Consider the following 22,382-nt stretch of genomic DNA (forward strand, 5'->3'; position numbering starts at 1 on the left):
GCATTTGAGGGGTTTTTCTGGCCATCCACAGCATCATCCAGGCAGAAAATAAAATGAAGGATTTGAGGTTTTCCCTCCGGGATCCTCAGGAAATCTGGGCTGGTAAAGGAGAAGTCACCTGAGACCGAAGTGGGTGCGGGGTCTGTGGTGTCCCTGTTCCTCCCAGCTGGGTTTCTAAGGAGTTAAAGCTGATTTTTTTTGGGAAAAGGATGTGCTTGGGGCAGCTCTTCCTGGGATGGGTCCAGCCAAACCCCCTGCTCCACCCCCAGCACCTCAGCCTGTGTTTATTTGTAGGACCTACCTGAAGTGCCAGTGTCAAATGTATTTATTTTTGTTTTTATTTGGTGTACAAATACCCACATTTTGGAGGGAGGCATCAGTGACTCAGGTCTGGAGCCTTCCAAGCTCCCCCTGAGCCTGATGAGCCCAGAGGGGTTGGGAATGGGGCTGTCCCCTCCTTTTTTGGGGTGAGAGGGCTGGGTTTGGGGGATTTTGAAGCGGTTTGGGGGATTTTTAAAGAGGTTTGGGGGATTTTAAAAGAGGTTTTCTGTGTCTCCAGTTTCCTCTGCACATGTCCACGCCCCAAGCTGGAAGCTGTGACTCCCCCCCAGATGGGAACCTGTAGAAAATTTGGGTAATTATCCCAAATGCAGTAGCCAGGACCAAATGATGTTTTTCTTTTCCTTGTCCCCTATTTTTTAACGCCCAGCAGAGCCACTGGGGTGGTATTTTGTACGAAGAAATCGCCTATTTTTGAAGGAAATAAACGCGGTTCCATGACTCGTGTGCTGATTTTTCCTTCCCAAAGCCACTCCTAGGGGGAGGTTTGGCATCACCACTCCCCTGGGGTTGGATGGAATATTTTCCCATGCCTTTTCCCTGTTTTCCTGGCCCTGAGGGAGCAGCACAGCACAGCCCCAGTTGCACTAGGGATGGAGATCGCTTTTATTTAGTCACTCGAGTGCTTTAGTACAGAAGAACAGATATACAGAGATGATACATGTTTGTGCTTCAACACTTTCAAACATTTAGATTCCAGTAATTTCAAGGTAAACAAGTTCCAAGACAGACTAGATTATTTTTTTTTTTTAAAGTTTTCCTTTTCGATAAATTATTTTTTATATAAATAACTGTAACAGAAAAAATAATAATAATAATAATGTCCAACATACAAGATCCTGAAGCATTTGCATTGCTAAACCAAGGAGGAACAGAAACGGGCTGGGAGACTGAGGGGGAACCAACAAATATCAGTGCAATGATACAGCCTTTGCCCTAAAAATATATATTTAACTTTATGGGCAAGGAGCAGACGGGAAGGGAAGGGAAAAGGGAGGGGGCTAACCACCAACAAGGCAAGAAAGAGCAATTTTAGGGAAGGAAAAAGGGGGCCACAGCCTTCAGGGGGAAGAGAACAAAACCATAGACCCCAAAATATTGCAGTGCATCTAATGGCAAGGGAGAGGGGGCAATCCAGGGGTGTCAAATAAAAACCCAACTAAAATCGGAGGTTTGGGGAAATCACTATACACCAAGCTCGTAAGAACGTCACAAGACACAGTCATTAATATACACAGAGTCCAGAGGGTTTGGGGGGGCCTGGAGGGTTTGGGGGGCCCCAGAGGGTTTTTGGGGAGGGCCCAGAGGGTTTTTTGGGGGGGCCTCAGGGCGACGGCACGCTCAGAAACGCTTCACCATGGGACGACACGAGCGGAGCTGGGCACGGGCACCGAGCTTCCGTGGGGATGGATGGAGAGAGGTATCCATGGAGAGATAGCACAGATACATATATATATATAAAATAGCTTGTTATTTTATATATATATATGTATTTTTATTTTTTTTTAAGGAATTCCCAGAGAGGGAGGTGGGGCTGCAGCAGGGCTGTGCAAGCCCTGGGACGGGCCCCAGCTCCCAGTTTTGACCGGTTTGGTCCCTTTTCACATGGGAATTACCACGGTGTGAAGCGTCCTGGCTGCACTCCCACACCACCCCTGTCCCAAATTCCCATCCAGACGTTGGCATGCACATCTGGCAGGAGCACCCACCACCCCAAAAGCCATGGGACAGGTGGTGGTGCCAGCCCGGCGCCCGCCTGAGCAGCGGTGTGGGGTGTCCGTCCATCTGTCCTCCCGTCCACACAAGACCCCAGTGAGGAGCATTCCCCAAAAAAATTGTGGTTTTCTGTCATTTTCCCCACCATGTTCACTAGCAATGGGCAGATGGTGACTCAGCAATGAGCTCCTGGGCGCTTCCCACAGCTGCAGCTACAAATATATAGATATTTTTTTTTTTCCTTTTTCTCTTAAACACAATGCATCCATTTTCTTAATATATATATATATATATTATTTTTTTTTTTTGGCTGTTATCCCCTCCCTGTGGATAAAATGAGATGGGGGAGGCGCTGGGAGGGGAAAGGGGGGGTCAACACAAGAACAAGAGAGAAGCTGGGCCCACTGGGTGCAGCGTGGCACCCGGGGCTGGGCGCCCGGCGGGGACGTGGGTCGGCATCGAGTGGTGACAGCGTTTCCTTTTAACTGCTGCTCTCTTCCTCTGTTTTATTGAGTTTCTTCAGCGTGTCCAGCAGTTTCTGTGGGGTGAGGATGTGCGTGGACCCTGTGGGAGGAGAGGAGAAGGGGTGCAAGGGGATCAGTGATGGCTCTGGGACCCCTCCGCTGTCCCCACTGCCCCGGGTCCCCCTTACCTGGCGGCGCCGGCCCCGCGCCACTGGAAATGCTTGCGAGGAAATGCAGTCTGTGGGGTCGGGGAGGGGGGCTGTGGGGGCATGGAGAACGGGAAAAGGACAGAGGAGGAGGAATGGAGGTGAGGGATGGAGCCGGAGGGATGAGGCAGGGGCCGGGAGCAGGGCTGCAGCACTGGGGTCACAGCGGGACCCACGGGGGTGCAGGAGGCACGGGTGGGTGCAGGGTGGGAGAGGCAGGGAACAGCTGACGTGGAGGGGCCTTCCCCAGGCCCCCCAAGCTGCACGGAGCATCCTGGGGACAGAGAGGTGGCTGGAAGGGCTGGGAGAGGACAAGGACAAAAAAAGGGCTCTTGCCTTCTGCTGCCCCTCGCTCGGGGGTCCCCCAGCACGGTGCCAGAGGGGCTCCCACCACGCTGGCTAAGCCCCACAGCCACCCTGGCACTGCAGGGACCAGACCAGGGTGGCACTCACTGGTGAAACCAGCAGGAGCTGAACCCCAGAGCGGGGATTGGGAGTCTGCAACGTCAGGAGGCTCCTGCCTATCCAAGAGCAAACCTGAGCTGAGCGGGGTTCCAGCCCCTGGGCACCCCGGAGCTGGGGGGTCCCAGCAGTGCCCAGCCTGCAGGGATGGACAGCAGAGTTTGGGGGTCTCCAGTGCTGCCCCTCTCCCCCAGCCCCGCTCCAGCCGCTGCCGGGGCAGAACCCGGGAGCTCCGTCCCCCTGCCCGGCCCTGGGACACCTGCGTGGGGCAGGCAGGACCCTGACCCCTCCGGCCCTGGCGAGGGGGAGCTCGTGGCATGAAGGAGCCGGCCAGGGGACATGGCTGAGGGATGATGGAGCGACGCCGGATGCTTTTCCACCTGCTCGGAGGAACCGCAAGCATTTTCTAATCGGAGAACCCGACAAACCCCAACACAAGGATTAAAAAAAAAGGAGGAACGGAAGAATCAAAGAAAACCCTTCGGGGAGGAAGAGTTTCTTTTTCATTAGTAAGCTGCCTTTACTTGGTTTCTTTGGCTCACTCCATTGCTGGAGCCTGATCCTCAAATGATACCCTAGTGGAGTCCCTGAAGTCGGGGTGCCTCAGGTCCATGAGAAATTTGGTGGGAGTGAGAATGTGAGTAGAACCTGCAGGAGAACAGAGCGGGGCTGACGGCTGCGCCGAGGCTCCCCCACGCCACCACCACCACCACCAGCTGCTTTAGGGGGGGAGGAAGAGGAAGGAGGCTGGTGAAGGCCGGAGCTCCGGAGGCGCATGCAGGGATGCCGGGGAGAGGCGGGATGAGATGGGTGACAGGCAGGATGGAGCTGGGATGGGTGTCCGGTGACAGGGACACAGCAGGAGGTGATGGAGACTGGGAAGAAGAGGAGATGCTGGGGACAGGCTCCACCAGGCATCAGATGGGATGGTAAAGGATGCCTGCCTGTGCCCTACAAGGTGTGTATCCAAACTGTGCTTCCCAGAGGAATTTTAGGGACCCAACAGCTCCTTGCTAACACCTGGTAGAGTTTCATCTGTGCCAGACTCAAGGAGCAGAGATGGGAGCTGACCCTGACAACAGAAAAACCTGGTTCCTGTTTGCATCCCTCTTTATTTTGCGCTTTTCTTCCTGTAATGACCTCAAAACCGAGGAGCAACCCGAGCTGCCAAACCTCCTCCCCTCTCACCCAGCCCTGCTCGGCCAAAACCAGCCAGGAGACACGAAAAAATGAGAAATGAGGATGTCTGGAGTGACACAACACGGGGAAGGAGGACACACACGGGGGGTGACCACAGATGTCCGGAGAAAACCTTTCCGCAGAGTTCCAGCTGCCGGGATTTGCGGGATGGAGCGTGGGATGAGCAGGCAGCGGCAGGGGCCAGCCCCGGGGCCAGCACTCACCTATTAACACCTCCCACTTGCCGCTGGCTTGTGTCACCTCGTAGGCGCAGCGCATCTCGTTCATGCTCACCCCGCCCAGGATGAAGATGATGAGGCGGGGGCCGCTCCGGTACTCGCCGGGGGCCTTGTTCTTGTGCCAGTGGCCGTAGCGGGCACTGAGGAGAGGAAGAGGAGGGTGAAGGACGGGCACGGGGCGCTACATCTCAGTTAAATCACACAGACATCGCCGCTACAGCACGTCAAGACCAGCGCTCAGTGTTCCAGCCATGAGCGCTGCTCGCTGCTGCAGGGAGGGAAACTGAGGCACGGGATGCCTGGAGGGAAACTGAGGCATCAGGTGTCCGAAGGGAAAATGAGGAATGGGATTCCTAAAGGGAAACTGAGGCACGGGATTCCTACAGAGGAATAGAAGCACAGGATGCCTGGAGGGAAACTGAGGCACAGGATGCCATGGGCTAAAAAGCAGCACGGGGTGCATGAAGGAAAGGTGAGGCGTGGGGTGCCTAAAGGGAAACTGAGGCATCTTCCCTAAAGGGAAACGGAGGCACAGAATACCTGAAGGGAAACTGAGGAATGGGATGCCTGAAGGGAAATGAAGGCACGGGTTCCCTGAGACACAGGCTATCCGTAGGGAAACTGAGGCACAGGATGCCTAAAGAAAAACTGAGCTACAGAGTGCCTGAAGGGAAACTGAGGCACGGGATGCCTGAGCAGCTCCCAGACCTGGATGCAGCCCCTGGGGCTGATGTGGGGTGGCTGCTGCCGGTGATGCAGCTGGGGAAGGACAGGGAGGAGGGGCACCCACCTGACGGCAGTGGTGCTGAAGGAGGCGGAGGAGCGGGTGGAGATGTACGGGTAGTGCTTGGTGTCCAGCTTGTCATCGATGGCATCCTGAGGACACACAGCCACGGGCCTGGGCTCAGCGAGGAGCCAGCCACAGCCCCTGCCCCCACAGCCCCTCAAGGCTGTGCCCAGGATTCCTCTCCTGAGAAGCTCAGGAGCTGGAGCTGAGCTGGAGGTTTCGGCCCTGGGATCCCCCCTCCAGCACGGGGGACCTGCTGCTGCTTCACCAGTGGCAGAGGGTCAGTGACACCTGGGAGACCTTGCTGAGGTGGCCCCTCTGTCCTGGGGGTGAGGCTGAGGGGTGTCCTGGGGGTTGTGACAGAGGAAAACACGAGCTCTGTGCTTTTGGGACCCAAAGTGAGCTGTGGTCTGAGGGCAGAGGCTGCATTGAACTGCCCAGGACTGTCCCAGTGCAGAGGACACAGACACAGCTGCACAGAGCTGTGCCTGTCCCCTGGCCCTGCTGGGACACAGGCAAGGCTGTGACAAGGCCACCCAGCCTTGGTGGCCGTGGTGGCACACACACAGCCAGGCAAGTTGTTACTGCATTTCTATTCCAGGGATGCCGGGCAAGCCTGGTTTGGGCTGTGAGGACTGAGGGGAGATGTCACTGCAGTCTGAAACTTCTTCATGAGGGAAAGAGAAGGGGCAGCTCCGCTCTCTGCTCTGGGACAGGGACAGCAGGCAGGGAACGGCTGGAGCTGGGCCAGGCCAGGCTCAGGCTGCACATCAGGGCAAGGTTCTTCCCCCAGAGGCTGCTGGCACTGCCCAGGCTCCCCAGGGCACACCCAGAGGACACACACTCAGGGAGGTGTCCAGCTTTGGGCTGGCAGCATCCATCTCTCTGCAGGTCCCTTCCTGGGTGGCTCTGGGATTCCCTGCTCTGCCCCCCAGCCCTGTCCCCGTTGCTCACCTCCATGATGTCCTTGATCACCGGGGTCCACCGGGACAGCTGGTACGTCTGCTCGCTGATGCGCTCCTTGCGCTCGGGCTTGCTCCGGCGGCGCAGCGTGGACTGTGCACAGAGCACAGGGACAGCCTGAGGCACAGCAGCACCAGGGCCACCCCCAGGGCCACCCCCAGGGCCACCCCCAGGGCCACCCCGCGGGGACAGAGGGCTGGGGGCGGCAGGAGGAGGACACTCACGTCTGTGATGATGGGCACCCCGAGGTGGGCCATGTTGGTGATGATCTCGCTGTCCTCTGCCGGGATCTGAGCGTGCTGGATCAGCTTGTTCAGGTTCTCCTCGGTGATTCCTGGCAATGCAAAGGGGGGAGGTGGTGTTCTCCTCAGGAATGTCTCACCAAGGGGACACAGCCCCTCTGCTGCCACCTCAGCACACTCAGCCAGCTCAGGGAGGCAGGGCTGGGTTTTCCAAGCTGGATCGTCCTGGCCAAACCCGGATCTGCCGGCCTGCACCCCTGCCCAGGCGTCCTCACCGTTCTTCAGGAAGATGTAGAGCAAGATGATGCGGATCTTGTCATAGGTGCTGACATTGCCATCCAGCAGGATGGGGACAATGGCCCTCATGGGGTCCTTGATCTTCTCGCCTTCAGCATCGGTGCCCATGGCCAGGTCCTGCAGGGAACACGTGCTCATCACCACTCCATCCTGGGAGGGTGGAGCTGCAGCCCCCGACATTCCTGTGGCAATGTGGGGCTGGGGGGGTTGTTTGGTACCTGTTCAACTCGGCAGAGCTTGTCCACAGTGCCCTGGTAGTGCTTCATGCAGTCCTCAGCCAGGTGCAGGTGGGTGGAGTACTGGGGACACAAGAGTGGTCACCCCTGCAGCGCTGGCAGTCCCTGTGCCACCAGCCATGGCCAGGGCACAGCTGCCACCTCCTGTTCCCCGGCTGGGCTCAGCCACTGAGCACACAATGTCCCCTCCCCATACCTTGCTGAGCTCCTTCTGGTACTGTGGCATCTTCTTCAGCATCTGGGACAGGTCCCTCATGGTGGTCTGTGAGGGAAGGGGACATGGTCACTCACCCTCAGGGACCTGGGGGCCACGAGCAGAGAGGGGATGACCCCACCAAGGACTTCTGTCCCCACATGAGCCCCCTGTGGGGGTCTGGTGACACCTGCCAGGTCTCCTCCCCAGATGCTGAGAGGCAGGAGGGGTCTGCAGCTCTGCAAACTGGGGTGCAGTGGGGAGAAACCCCCTGAGGATCTCCCTCTGGGAGCCTCGTGTGCCTGGCTGGGGCTCACATGGTCCTTTCAGCTCCTGGCCACTGTTACATCCCACTGCCACCAGGCTCCCCCAAGTGCCACCAGCTCAGGGAATGGGGACAGAGCAGCTGCTGTGGGAGGTTTGCCCCTGTGCTGGGGGCAAACTGATCCCTGGGTGCAGAGCTCTCCCAAAGCACCCCGTTTTCCAGCCCCAGGTGTAGGGCTGGCACCCCACAACCATCTCCCCCCGCCAGGAACCTGCCACCCTTCCTCCTTGGCAAAGTGTCCCCAGGAGACCCCACCACGTGCCAGCCCACGGCCCAGCCCGTCCCCAGCTCGGTGGGTGCATCAGGTCACCTTGTCACCCGTGTTCATCCTCTTGCTGGAAGAAAACTCCTTCAGGGACCGGGTCACCTCCCTGGAGAGAGCAGGAGGGCAGAGCTGTGAGCGGGGAGGGGACCCTCACAGCGGGGTGGGTGGCAATGCCAAGCCAGTGTCCCACCCAGGCAGCAAGCCAGCCCCAGGGCCACTCACTGGGACACCTCAGCGATGTGTTTGTGGCGCAGGGTGACCCACAGGTCGTCGTCCTCGTCCAGGAGAACCTCCTTGATCCGGGCCTCACCGATGCCACTCGTCTCGTACCTGGGATGAGGGGAGGGATGTCACAGGGGCGATGGGGGCACAGGCAGTCCCCTCACACCTGGGTTTAGGGACGTGGGGGGGACATGGGGGCTCTTCTTGGCTGTGCCAGTAGCAAGGTGATTTCAGCTGGGATTGACCTCTTCCCTTCTTGTACCCCTTCAACTCCTAAATGCTGGGGAGGGGCAGAGGGCTGAAGGCTGGAAAAGCCCTTTTTGGCCCAGTGTCTCCCAAGGGAGGACCAGTGATGGATGGAGGGATGCTGAGCTCCCACCTCCTGCTCTAGGACTGGGAGTCCCAGGGGGGTGGGGATGGGAGAGCTGCACTCACTTGTAGACGTCGTTCTCGATGGGCAGCAGGTCGTAGCTCATGGCCTGGAAGGTCAGCTCGTGCAGCACCGGGGACGCGGGGTCAAAGCCACGGTCCAGGATGAGGAGCTGGGAGCGAGCCTTGTCCGGACCCTGCGGACACAGCAGAGCCATCAGCTCCGGGCTGGGGGCTCCCTCAGCCCCACAGGAGCTCAGGGGGCTGTTCTGGGGTCCCCACTCAGGGTCTGTGGCTGCCACAGGCGCTTGAGGAGTGAAGCATCACCCTCAGCAGCCTCCCCTGGGGCTGCCAGCAGCGCTCACCTCACCCATGGTGGGGTCATCAGCCTTGTAGGCATCCAGCTTGTCCTGGATGAGCTGTGCCAGCATGGCATTGTCCTTGTAATCCCTGGGGGAAGCAGAGGGACAGGTCAGCCCCACAGGGCACAGCATGGGGAGGAGATGTTGGCTTCCCCATACAACATCTTTGGCTCATGGGTGAGCAGGGACCCGAACGAGATTTGTTGCTCGTTCCCATCTCTCCTAAACCAGCTCCGCTTTGCCTTGGTGCCACTTAAGATTCCAGGATCCCTCAGCTCCCCAGATCACCGAGCCTGAGGCTGTTTACACTGAGCACAGATGTCTGCCCGTGGCTCCAGCCCAGCTCTGGACACAGCAGCCCCATCCATGCCCAGGCTGGCCTTACCCGCGGTACCGCACGGCCGGGTACTCCTTCAGCGTGGCACAGAGCGTGGCAATCTGCTCTGCCAGGCGCTCCAGGATCGGGTTCTTCATCTGGGCCTTGTGTGGGCTGTAAAAGCTTTGGAAGGAGTCAGCTGAATCCAGAGAATAAACCTGGGGGTGCGGAGGGAGGGAGGTCAGAGGGGATGGCTGCAGCAGAGCAGCCCTACCCCAGCTGGGTCTGGAAACCAGATTCATCCCCTGATGGACCCAGCCCAGCCTGGGACCAAGCAGCTGGAGCTCAGCGATGCTCAGGGCATCCCTCACAACTTCCAGCTCTCAGCTCCAACTCCAAGCTAGGATCCCTATCCATGTGTCCCTCCCAGCTGAGCAGAGGCAGAAGACCCCTGCCCCAAGCAGGGAAACAGAGATCTGGGGGCAAGCAGAAACACAGTCCCCCAGCAGCTGTGCCCCAGCAAAACCACGTGAAGATGCCAAGAGCTCACTCCCTAGGAATGCTGAGGATTGAAGGGTTAATGGCACCAAGCAGGTCTGGCACCATCCACCCCCTGGTCCCTTTGTCCCCAGCAGGGGCAGATGGCCCAGGGCCAGCTCCTTGGTGTCCTTGGCTGCCGGCAGAGCTGGCCAGCACAGCTGTGGGCACGGGGCCAAGGCACAGCACCCGCTAAATCCCCCATGGGATCAGCCCGGGAAGTAATCTAAGGAGACAGGGGGGCAGAGCAAGGAGCCAGCTGGGGGTGCAAGGCTATTACACAAACCCTGACGGGCTGGACAGGGACCTGGAGCATCCCAGGGCTGTCCCACACCCTGCCCCAGCCCAGGCTCACCTGGGACTCGGAAGGGAGGAAGGCAATGTTGATCTCCGTCAGGGTTTTGATGACCTTGGCGGCGCGGGATTTCACCAGCTCGTTGAAGAGGGCATCGGGACAGGCTGCAAGGGGAGGAGGAGGAGGAGGGAGCTCAGCACCTCTCCATCCCTCATCCCTCCCCACCTGCTGGCACCATTTCAGTGCCTGTCCCTCCCCTCCAAGGACTCACAGTCAGTGAAGAACACGTGGGCAGCTCTGTACTTGGAGGTGGGGGGATCCTTGAAGTCGTTGATGAGGGAATGGATGGACTGGAAGAGAGAGGGAGCAGCTGGGCTGGGCAGGACGGCACCGTGGGCCTCCCTCCTGGCTCACAGCAAGCTCTGCACCTCCATCCCATCACCCTGCTGGCACCACTGGAGCCAGGATGCTTCCCGTGGGCACAGCTGCCCATCCCAGCACCTCAGCCTGGCCAGAGGTGTCCCTGTGTCCCTGTGTCCCTGTGTCCCTCACTGCACTCACCTTCTCGGAAGGAGTGATGAGATACACGGCCTCCAGGCTGGGCAGCGGCTCCCGGCGCTTGTTGATGTCTTCCACAACTTGGGGGGGAAAACAGGGATTATGGCAGGGGGGGCTGTGGCCAGGACACTGCCACACAGGGCTGTTGGACACCTCATGGTGCTTGGGTATCCCATGGCAGCCCCTCCATATCCAAAACACCCCCAGCCACTCATCCCTGCCCACCCAGGAGCTGGGGCAGCCCTGCCCAGCCCATCCCAGCCCCCTGGTCCTGCTGGAGCTGTGGGCCAGGTCCCAGGAGCCATGGATCTGTCTGTGCTGCTGTTCCCTTGGTTTCTCCTCACATCACCTGAGGATGAAGCTGTACCAGACAAACCCCACTGTCCCCAACACCTCCCAGCATCCAGCCTGGCATCTCCTTCTCCTTTCCAAGTGTTGCAGGGAGCTATTTAATTATTAGCCTGATAAAAACCAACACCTGCTCCAGGACACAAGGTGTTCTGGCTGCTCCAGCCCCAGCAGACAAGGAGGGACCTGTGGAACACCAGCCTGGCACCAGGAGCCATCCACGGGCGATGGGAGGTGGGATGGCTCCATCCCAAGTGGGATAGGGTTGCGTGGGGGCTCTGCCAACCACCCTGGGCCAGCCTGGAGATGCCTTTGGAGCTGTCCTGGTGCAGAGGGAGATTTGGCCCTTCCCACAGGGCACGTGGGAGGCAGGGAGGGGGTACTCACTGGTTATGCCCTCTGTCATGATGTCGGTCATCTTGCAGCAGGACGAGAGCATGCGCATGCTCAGCTGGTCCACCACCAGCACCTGGGGACAGGTGAGCATCCTGTGAGCATCTTGTGAGCATCCTGTGAGCACCCTGTGAGCATCCTGTGAGCACCCTGTGAGCATCCTGTGAGCACCCTGTGAGCACCCTGTGAGCACCCTGTGAGCATCCTGTGAGCACCCTGTGAGCACCCTGTGAGCATCCTGTGAGCACCCTGTGAGCACCCTGTGAGCACCCTGTGAGCACCCTGTGAGCATCCTGTGAGCACCCTGTGAGCATCCTGTGAGCATCCTGTGAGCACCCTGTGAGCACCCTGTGAGCACCCCGTGAGCTGGGGGCACGGCAGGACCCTCCCCACCCTGCCCACACCTTCCCCCCTTCCTTCCCCACCTCCTGTCCCCTCCCTGGGTTTGGTGCTCACCTTCCATTCCCCCTTCTTCTTCACTTTCCGGATCACATCGTGCATAATCTCTGGAAGAAAAGGGGATATGGGCAATGGTGAGACCCCAGTTTCCCTCCTACAGCACCCCAGGGCCTGCTGGCAGCAGCAGGGGCAGCACTGGGGGCACCAACCCCCCACCCATGTGCAGGGTCACGCTGAGCCCCGCTCACCCTGTGCCTCAACGGGGGATGGAGGAGGGGATGGGGGTGCTTTTGGGGTGCCCAGGGAGGGGTGGTCCCCCCCCAGCCTTGTTTTTCTCTGGTGCTTGGCACTCACAGACAGACCCCAGGCTGGTGGGGAGCATGTGCTGGTTGGGGGGTCCCTCTGGGGAGCCTGGGGGCCGCCCCATGAGGTTCAGCCCTAATCCAAAGTGCTGGGAAAACAACAGCAGCTTAAGAGCTCCTTTTAGAAACAAGAATCAAGCGGCCTGAGCCTGCTCCTTGTAATCCCTCACAATCCCATTTCACCTCCCATGGCTGCTGGGCTTATGCAACCAGGCAGGACAGCAGCACCCCTGGGAGCACCCCAAATTCCCCTGCTCCTGCCCCAGAGCAGCTCCCTGGGAGAGGCAGGTCAGGGACATGAAGAGGTGGCAGTGGGACGACCTTTGGGGTTGGGTTGCAGGAAGAGGGGTTCAAGCCCTGCCCTCCTGCCAGTGCTGCCCAAACATCTGCTCTGGGGGAACAAGGTGCCCCCCAAACCCTGCAGGACCCCTTTCACCCTGGTGTGTGAGCCACTGTCCCTCACAGAGCTGAGCCTGGGGAAAGGAGCCTGTGCCATGTCCTCACACAGCATTTTCCCCTGGATTTCATCCCTGCAGGAGCTCCCAGGGAAAGGGAGCTCCAGCATCACCCCACAGACCCCAGCACCACCCCACAGACCCCAGCATCATCCCATAGCTCCAGCATCACCCCACAGACCTCAGCATCACCCCACAGGCCCCAGTATCATCCCACAGCTCCAGCATCACCCCACAGCTCCAGCATCACCCCACAGATCCCAGCATCATCCCACAGCTCCAGCATCACCCCACAGCTCCAGCATCACCCCACAGCTCCAGCATCACCCCACAGACCCCAGCATCATCCCACAGCTCCAGCATCACCCCACAGCTCCAGCATCACCCCACAGACCCCAGCACCACCCCACAGACCCCAGCATCATCCCACAGACCCCAGCACCACCCCACAGACCCCAGCATCATCCCATAGCTCCAGCATCACCCCACAGCTCCAGCATCACCCCACAGACCTCAGCATCACCCCACAGGCCCCAGTATCATCCCACCCCACAGGCTCCATCCCAGAAAAGCACAGGGGGCCATGCTGGTGCACCATGGCCGGGGTCAACAAAAAGCAAGGAAGGAAGGAAGAGAAGGAAGGAAGAGAAGAAGGAAGAGCATCCTGTGGCCCAGGGGATGGTGCTCCCACAGCAAAAGTGGGCCCAAGGGCACAAGATCCCAAAAAGAGCTCCCAAATTGCTGCCTCAGCCCCCCCCGAGGCTGTCCTTGCTGCAGCAGCAGCTGCAGGGGACAGTGTGGCTTTGTGGGAACGCCGTGTCCCTCCTGCACAGGGCTGGTTGGAGGATGCTTGGCAGGGGGAGCATTTTCCTGGCTGCAGAAAGCACTGTCACATCCCCAGCCCGACCCTGGAACCAAGATGGGCCTCTCAGAGCAGGAACTGGGCACCTCAAAGGGTAACTTCTCTGAGCTTTGTAGGTTTAGGGTGCCAATCCCCAAATCCCTGATCCCCAGACACAATCATTCCCTACAGCCATGTCCTCTCCACGGGTCAGAGGGGACTCCAAATTCTGGCTCTTCCACAGGCTGCCACAGCCAGCTCAGAGCCCAGGCAGGGTCAGGAAAGAGGCAGATCCACGGAGCATCCTCCAAAGAGCTCCAGGATCCTGCCAAAGGGCACAAACTCGAGCAGAAGCTGGAGACTGGTGTCACATTTAGGGAGATGTGGCCTCCTGGGTGTCCCTGCAGCAGCCATGAAACCCCAGCTTAGGGAAGAGTGCTCTGGACTCCCAGGGGAAATGGGAAGTCCTGAGGTCACAAGGTGCTCAAGTCATGCCCAGTCCCCTCCCAGAACAGCAGGCCAGATGTTGCTGTCCATGCCCTCAAACATCTGGCCAGACAGAGTTTTTAGGAACTAACATCAGTTGGTGATGCTCACAGCCAAGTTTTTCATCTTGGAGATAAAAACAGGTTTCAGGGAAAAAAAAAAAAATCCATATGAGCAAATCATCCAGTGCCTCCAACACTTGGCTTGTCTGGACCTACCACGTCACATCTGCTTCCTTCAGGATGAAGGAATTTTATTGACAACTTCTCCCAAGGCCAGGGAATACAGACAGCTCTGGATCCTGCACCAGCAGCAGAGCTTGATGAGAGGGCAGCACATCTCTGCTGTGAATGGAGAACCTCTGGAGCAGGATGGACTCACTTTGGGGTTCCCCAAGAAAAGGAAGGATTTTGGGGTTCCCCAAAAGAAGGGATGTTTTTGGGGTTCCCCGAAGACGGATGCATTTTGGGATGCCCCAAGAGATGGATCCTGTTAACGATGCCCAAAGTGATGGCCCCATTTTGGGGTTCCCCAAGAGATGGACCCATTTAAGGGTTCCCCAAGCCCGTTATCCTGCTTTAGAACAGCCCTGGAAGCTGATGAGCAGCCCTGACCTCCCCTGGGGGAGTGGTAAAGCCTTGTCCAGGCCAGCACCCCATGCAGGGACACTCCAGCTGCGGGGCTGACCCCAGTGCCAGCAGCCATGGCCAAGCTCTTCCCTCCTGGAAATTCCTGCTGCTCAGAAATGCTCCTTCACTGCCACACCCCAGGACCTCACCGGTGGCCTGGTGTGGCACAGGAAATTGGAGCTGCTTTATGGATGGGCAGGAATTGATCCCAACCATGAGCTGTGCCTCGGGATCCCAAATCTCCGCGCAGCTCCGGAGAGCTGGATCATGGAAATGCACGGCGAGGTTTGCTGGAGTCCCACTTCTCCTAAAAAAGCTGTCAGGCTGCATCTCCCAGACGGACACGTTTGGCTTTGGGTTGGCCTGGCAACTGCATTTGTGCTGGTTCATTAACTAATTGCTCAAGCCAGTGTGAATGTTGCACTGATCCAGGCACGGCTGGACGGAGTGGAGCACGTCCCCACCTCCAAACAGCCCCAGCCGGGGCTCTGCAGCTGCCATCCCCAAATCCAGCAGGCAGCAGGGACCAGAGGGTGGCAGGAATGGCCCTCCACGGCCACCAGCACCACCCAGCACATGGACATCACTCAGAGGTGACAAAGCCTGGCTGATGTCCCTCAGCACGGCTAAGAACCATCCACGATCTGAGTCTGGACACTGCAGTGCCCATAACCCAAACGAGTCTCAAACACCTCCCCTTCAGCAGCCCAAGTCCTGAACACCCGTTTTTCCCAGTGCATTATGCCCACCTGGAAGCCCTCAGCCTTCCTGGAGGCCACATTCCTCACCCAGGAATCCAGGGATTAGTCCCAGTCATGGTGGTAGCCTGTCTTTAATTCCTCCTTTTCCTGCCTCTCATGAAGGATGTCCTTATTTATCCCTGCTGGGCAAAGCCTTGGGAAAGCTGCACAGCCTAGGGAACAGGAGGATGGAGACCTGCAGCTCTTGAACTCTGCAGAAGTTGAGTAACACAGCCAGAAGTGAAAAAGGGAAATGAAATGTATGATCACACGCGTGAACCCTCCGAGTGCCCTGGAGAAACAGAGGAAAATTCTCGAGGTTTTCAGTGCAGGATCAGGCACAGGGTGATGGTTGGGCTGTCCTGTGCAGGGACAGGAGCTGAACCTTGGTGATCTTTGTGGGTCCCTTCCAGCTCAGGACACTCTGTGGTAACTCCAGACAATTTCCACAAGGATTTGGGAGTTGAGCAGAGTTTCCCTCTTCGGGTACAACCAATGACCCACAGCCCTTCAGCTCCCTGCTGAGGGCACCAGCCTTCACCAACATTTGTCCTCCTGATGTTTCCACCCCCAGCAGATGCTGGCCCTGCCTGTGCTGCTGGTGGTGTGGCCAATGCTGGTGGTGCCTCAGTGCCAAGAGGAGCCCAGAGCTGCCCTGCAGCAGGACAGAACTCACACGGTGTCACAGTGTCCCTGAGGAGAGGTGACCCCCACATTCCTACGTGTGGCCATGACTTTCTGAGCCGGTTCTTCCCTGCCTTGAACCAAAACCGAGGAAAACACCAACAAACTGTGGTTCTTTGGTGGGAATCCAGGCTGGGCTGGTCTCCTGTGCCCTCAGGGACACCAGGGCAGGCTGGAGGGAAGCTGGCACGTGGCTGAGAGGTCCTTGCTGCTCCCTGATCCACGGCCAAACCACCTGATGGGCTCCACAAAAGACGCTCCAGCACAGGTGTGCGCGCATTCCCGTGTTCCATGGGCACATTCCCAGGTTCTCTCCCATCCTGGGGGATGTGGGAGCCCACAGATTAAAGCACCTTCAGCCCTGCTCTATTTTTGCACTCTCCAGAGCCAAGCTCCTTCCCCGCACCGTGAGTTGGAGGGAGCAGCATCTGCTCCTCAGCGTGCGACCAAAAGCCTTGTGATGGTGATGATTCTCCTTCCAAAGGTGTTGATTTTGTGGGAAGAAGGAAGGAATCTCTCCTGGGACATTTTCTCCAAGAGATGCAGAAGAATCAGACACAGACCTTACTTTTTTTTTCCCTTTTTAAGAAGGAAAAAGTCTAAATCCTCTCAGTTAGAGGCTTTTTTAACCTTCTTGCACGTGCTGACACTGGTGAGTGGATGCCAAACTGAGGTTTGTCACTCTTGGTCACCTTCCATGGTCACATATGGGCAGGAGTTTCTCAGCCCCTGGTGCAGACTGTGGTCTGGAGATTGAAATTGTTCTGCAGCACCTGAGATGGTGAACGCTGAATTTTTGCAATTCTTTTTTTTCCAAGCTTTTCCAACTTCGAGCCGGCTCCGTGAGGAGGTGAGACACAGCCTGGGGACAGAGCTGCAGCCCCAGCAGAGGCTTTGCCCATTCCTGTACCCACACACCAGGCTGGTGGCACCACAGGGACACCTGGAAAGCAGGAACTGGGAGTTTGGGCTGCCCAGGGAGCCACTGGATTCAGGGTGTGCTCCCACCCATGCTGAGGACAGGGTGCAGAGACTTCCTGCTCCTCACCCATCCACTTCTGCAGGCTGAAGTCACAGCTGTGCCCTGCACAGGCAAGAGGATGCCATGGGCACCCTCCAATGGTCCCTGTGCCCTTCACTGCCTCCTCTTCCTCTCGGCCTGCACAGCCCTTGCCAGGCCTGGCACGGGCAGCACACCAACCTCGTCCCCCGGGCACTGAGACGGGCTCAGAACATCCTCCACGAGCAGCATCTGACCCTCCAGGGCTCCCCGTGCCCTCAGCAGCGGCAAGGTGCCCCAAACAGCCGGGCTGAGCCAGGTGCCAGCAGGTGCCCAGGCTGTGCCCCAGGCTGGCAGCAGCCCCAGCCCTGCCCTTGCCTCCTCCCTGTCCCTGCAGGTGTAGCACAACCCGAGCCCGAGTGCCTGAGTCATCCCTGGGCAGGGCTGGACACTGGAGAGGCCCAGCTGGGGACATGGAGTGCCACTGGGCAGTGCCAGACCTTGTCCAGGCAGGATTTGGGCTCCTGGGCACGGCCCTGGCAGGAAGCAGCGGGCACAGCTCTGGGGGAGGCTGTGCAGGTGAGGCTGCTCCGTGGGAGGATCACCTGCTGGCCTGGGGGAAAGGTGTTTTCCTGCTGTCTCTGCAAAGTGCTTCCTTATCCCAGGGCTCCTCCACTGCTCCCACCTGGCCAGGACACAACAGCAGCAGCAGGAGCCTTTGGGGAGGCTGAAGGGGGTTTTGGATCCAGCATGGAATCACATCCCTGTGCTCCAGCTCTGTGTCCTGCGCCAGCCCAGCGCTGCACAGGTGTCACCCCTGCAGCAGGGCCTGTCTCTCCTCACTGCTGACAGTTCAGGGAAGTAAAACCAGCCTCCTCCTCCTCCTCCTCCTCCTCCTCCTCCTCCTCCTCCCCACTGCAGGCTGCTGCAGGAGAGCCAGCGCTGGGCTGGGCAGGGGAAGCTCGGGGAAGATGAGCCTGAGAAGATCCAAGGGGCACGAGAGGATAGGAGCAATGTCCATGCAGTGGAAGGGTCAGGTGAAGATTTGGGGATGATGTCTGTGCAGTTTGGGATCAGGTGAAGATTTGGGTGTCCTCAGAGCTGCCACTCTCAGGTGAGATTTTCCCAACCAGCACCAGGGCAGAGGGGCCGGTTCTCCCTGGGAGGGGACACAGAGACACAGCAGGAGGACCTGGACCTCAGACATCACCTCTGGGGACAAGCACACACTCAGCCCCAACCCTGTCCAGACAACAGCACGTCCAGGAGGATGCAGTCACTGTCGCTGGACACCTCGGGAAGGCGCAGGGACATCCCCCAGCACACACCCCACAGCTCTGGGGGGTGACAATCTGCTTCTGCCCTTCTCCTCCTGCAGCCCTGGCCCACCTCTTCCCCTGCCCACCGCCTCCCACCTCTTCAGAGGCCTTCAAACCCCGTCTTGTTATGGCACCAGCTGGTCAGAGGAATAATCTGGGTCTGGAGGGAAGCCAGGGCAGAATGCAGCTCGGGAGGGGGGGGCTGGCGGAGCGAGCCATGGCAACGCGGCAGCATCCTCCCCATCCTCCCCATCCACCCTTCCCTTCCTCCTGGAGGAGCCCACGGGAGATGTCCTGCCTCGGGGTCAGCTCCAGCTCGGCCCTCTCACTCCTCAGGAGCAAACATCTCCTGCAGGAAAACCTCCGGGGAGCGCCAGGCTGGCGCAGCCCAGGGAATCTCGTGCCAGGGACAGGGGGTTTGGGGACCCTGCTGCCAGCTCTGGGGAGAGCAGCTCTGCCTGGAACAGCCCCCCACGGCAGGCACTGATGCAGCGAGCCGGGAGCTCCCCGGGGCAGCCCGAGGAGCGCCCCGGTCCCCAGGGAAGGAGGGCTGGAGCCCGGGGAGCTCCCCCGGGTGCCAGCCCTCGCTCCTCTGCAGCATTCTGCCTGCACAAACCCTGCTCCCCCCTCGCAGCCACCCACGCTTCCCCGCCAGCCCGGCTCCACATTATCATTTTCAGTCTGGAATGATGTTTTTCAGGGAAAGAACGGAGCGGTTTGTCACTAAACCCTGAAGGGGAGGATTAAGTCAGATTTCCCTGCTGCTGCCTTGAACCTCTCTCTCTGCGTGTCTGTGTGTGTGTCTGTGCTCTCTGCCAGCCTATTCCGGCGCAGAGACAATGAATGAAGATAAGGGACACGCAGTGGCGCTGGTCGCTGTCCCCTCCCCGGCGAGGGCACCGCATGTGGCCCTGCCAGGGGCTGCATGGGCGGAGGGTGCGACCCCCCCTTCCCACACCCAACCCTTGTCCCCACTCAAATAAACCCCAAATAAACCCAAAATTAACCCCAGCAAAGCCCCAGAGCCATCCCCCCCCTGCCCAGCGCGGATCCTGCAGCACAGGAACACCGGGACATTTCCCCGTCCATTTTGCGCTCTGTCCCCGATGCAGCAGCAGGGGCTGGGCGCGGGGATGGCGCAGGTGACACCGGGAAGGTGGCAGGGCCACGGATCCACGGGGATCCCCCCCGTTTTCCCCCCTCCCCATCACCACCCACCCGATCACACCACCAGCCCCGGCCGCGCCATCCGCAGCGGGCGCGGGAGGGCGGGGGGACGGCCACGGCCACGGATGGCACCACAAAAACACCCCCAAAATCATCCAAAAACCGAAAAAAAACACCAAGATCCGGCCGCGGCCGGCCACGGTGCCACGGAAATAAACCCTGCGAGAGGCGGGGAGGAGGAGGAGGAGGAGGAGGAAGGCTCATGGCTGCGGGGGGAAGTTCCCACCGGTTCCTGCCCTTTCGTTTTCTTCATTTTTATTTTTTTTTTCTCCCTAATGCGGAGGTTTTTTTCGCCTTAATTTCGCCCCTGGGAAAGGAGCGCCCCTCCTTCCTCGTCCAGCCTGGGGTGTTTTTGGAGAACAAACACTCCCCCCACACTTTCCCCCCCGGGAAAATATCGCCTTGCAAGAGCCGGGAAGGAGGAAGCGGAGCCGGGGACGATCGTGCCGTGCCCCCGCCCGCGGCTCCCGGGAATATTCCCGGCCGGGAATAGCGCGGGGGAGCGGGACCCCCGCACCAAGGGATGCCCAGGAAAAAGCGGGGGACACACACAGGGGCACCCCCGGATTGGGGGAGTAAAGGCACATCCGGGAAAATAATAATATTAATAATAGGAATGGTGATAATAATGGAATAAACGGCGGCGTTTGAGCGGGATTTGCTGCAGACAAAGCGGGAGGGCCCGGCCCGGCGCTGCGCCGGGGGAGGGTTTGGGGGTCTGCACCCCTCTGTGCCCCCCCTCGGGGCTCAGCCTCCCGTGGGGGGAGGCTCCTGTGGGAGACTGGGCCCATGGGGGTCCAAGTGGGGATAAAACCGAGGGGATCTCGGGCGTCTCTGGCTTCCTTGTCCCCCCCCCCCCCGCATTTCCACCGTGGCCCCGTCACCGACCTCCCCCCGCCAGCACTGCAGAGAAACCCCCAACACCCGCAAAAAATCCAACAAATACACCCCGGAAGGCGACAGCACCCCCGACCCCCCCCAGTCCCCCCGGGGGTGTCCCGGGTCCCCCCCCCCGCCCCCCGAGGCTCCGTATTGCGCATCCGCAGCATCCCCCCCACCCCCGGCCGGGACAGCTCCGATCCCCCCGCCCCCGCCGCTTCCCCTCGCTGCCCCCCAGCCCAAAGCCCGCGGGGGGCGCGGATCTTACTCTCTCCCACCACAGCCTTGAGTCCGATGGGCGCCATGTCTCGGTGCCGGGGGGGCCCGCGGCGGCTGGGGGGGGTTTAGGGGGGGTTTAGGGGGGCACCCAGAGGCGCGCTCGGCCGGGCGAGGCTGCGGGTGGCGGCGCAGGGATGCGGAGGGCGGAGGGAACAGGGAGGAGAACGGGGGGGGGGTTCGGGGAGGCGCGGGGGGGGCGGGGCGCTCAGCTGACCGGGGGCGGGGCCCGGGGCTGCGTCATCGGACACGCCCCGGACACGCCCAGAAAAGGCCACGCCCACCGCAGAGAGACCCGGATAGCGCCCCCTGGCAGGAGGGAGACGGTACTGCAGCGGTGGGGACACACGGACACGGGGACACGGGGACACACGGACACACGGACATGGGGACACACGGACACACGGACACACGGACATGGGGACACACGGACATGGGGACACACGGACACACGGACACACGGACACACGGACACGGGGACACACGGACACACGGACACACGGACACACGGACACACGGACACGGGGACACACGGACACACGGACACACGGACATGGGGACACACGGGCACACGGACACACGGACACACGGACACACGGACATGGGGACACACGGACACACGGACACACGGACACACGGGGACACACGGACATGGGGACACACGGACACACGGACACACGGACACACGGACACACGGACACGGGGACACACGGACACACGGACACACGGAGACACGGACACGGGGACACACGGACATGGGGACACACGGACACACGGACACACGGACATGGGGACACACGGACACACGGAGACACGGACACGGGGACACACGGACATGGGGACACACGGACACACGGACACACGGACACGGGGACACACGGACATGGGGACACACGGAGACACGGACACGGGGACACACGGACACACGGACACACGGGCACACGGACACACGGACACACGGACACGGGGACACACGGACACGGGGACACGGGGACACACGGACATGGGGACACACGGACACACGGATACACGGACACGGGGACACACGGACACACGGACATGGGGACACGGGGACACACGGACACACGGACACACGGACACACGGACACACGGACACACAGACACGGGGACACACGGACACACGGACATGGGGACACGGGGACACACGGACACACGGGCACACGGACACACGGACACACGGGGACACACGGACACACGGACACGGGGACACACGGACACACGGACACACGGGGACACACGGACACGGGGACACGGGGACACACGGACACACGGACATGGGGACACACGGACACACGGAGACACGGACACACGGACACACGGACATGGGGACACACGGACACACGGACATGGGGACACACGGGCGCACGGGCACACGGACACACGGACACACGGACATGGGGACACACGGACACATGGACACACGGGGACACACGGACATGGGGACACACGGACACACGGACACGGGGACACACGGACACACGGACACACGGGGACACACGGAGACACGGACACGGGGACACACGGACATGGGGACACACGGACACACACGGACACACGGACACGAGGACACGAGGACACGAACTCCGCGCCGGATTCACCCACGGGCGCACACCCCGCACGCCCCCGCAGTTGGAGTTAACACACACACCCCCCAGCAGCCCCCCCACATCCCAAATCACCCCCGCACCCAGCGTCACGCACACCCCTGGCATCCCCCCGCTGCCGGAATCACACCCGCACCCCGAGCATCA

The 22,382-nt window shown here is 60.0% G+C and overlaps 1 protein-coding gene across 2 annotated transcripts; it reads right to left on the reverse strand.

The window, feature by feature from the left end:
• Positions 1-921: 921 nt before the first annotated feature.
• STXBP1 (syntaxin binding protein 1) lies at positions 922-20,746 on the reverse strand. Of its 2 annotated transcripts, XM_005527189.3 has the most exons (20): positions 20,603-20,746; positions 11,770-11,819; positions 11,308-11,389; positions 10,576-10,652; positions 10,286-10,364; positions 10,075-10,178; positions 9,252-9,400; positions 8,870-8,954; positions 8,571-8,701; positions 8,136-8,243; positions 7,959-8,019; positions 7,327-7,392; positions 7,113-7,193; positions 6,873-7,011; positions 6,580-6,689; positions 6,347-6,448; positions 5,396-5,481; positions 4,591-4,745; positions 3,712-3,835; positions 922-2,619 (listed from the first exon to the last, which is right to left on the reverse strand). In XM_005527189.3, the coding sequence occupies exons 1-19, from the start codon at positions 20,637-20,639 to the stop codon at positions 3,726-3,728; spliced, it is 1,812 nt and encodes a 603-aa protein (XP_005527246.1). In that variant the 5' UTR covers positions 20,640-20,746; the 3' UTR covers positions 922-2,619; positions 3,712-3,725. The 2 variants fall into 2 exon arrangements, with proteins under 2 accessions (XP_005527246.1, XP_005527247.1); XM_005527190.3 differs by lacking the exon at positions 3,712-3,835 and having other exon boundaries at positions 20,603-20,745.
• Between the last annotated feature and the right edge of the window lie 1,636 nt (positions 20,747-22,382).

Source organism: Pseudopodoces humilis, chromosome 22 (genome assembly GCF_049639895.1).
Source record: "Pseudopodoces humilis isolate 2021_Gansu_Grassland_sample_001 chromosome 22, ASM4963989v1, whole genome shotgun sequence".
Taxonomy (NCBI): domain Eukaryota; kingdom Metazoa; phylum Chordata; class Aves; order Passeriformes; family Paridae; genus Pseudopodoces; species Pseudopodoces humilis.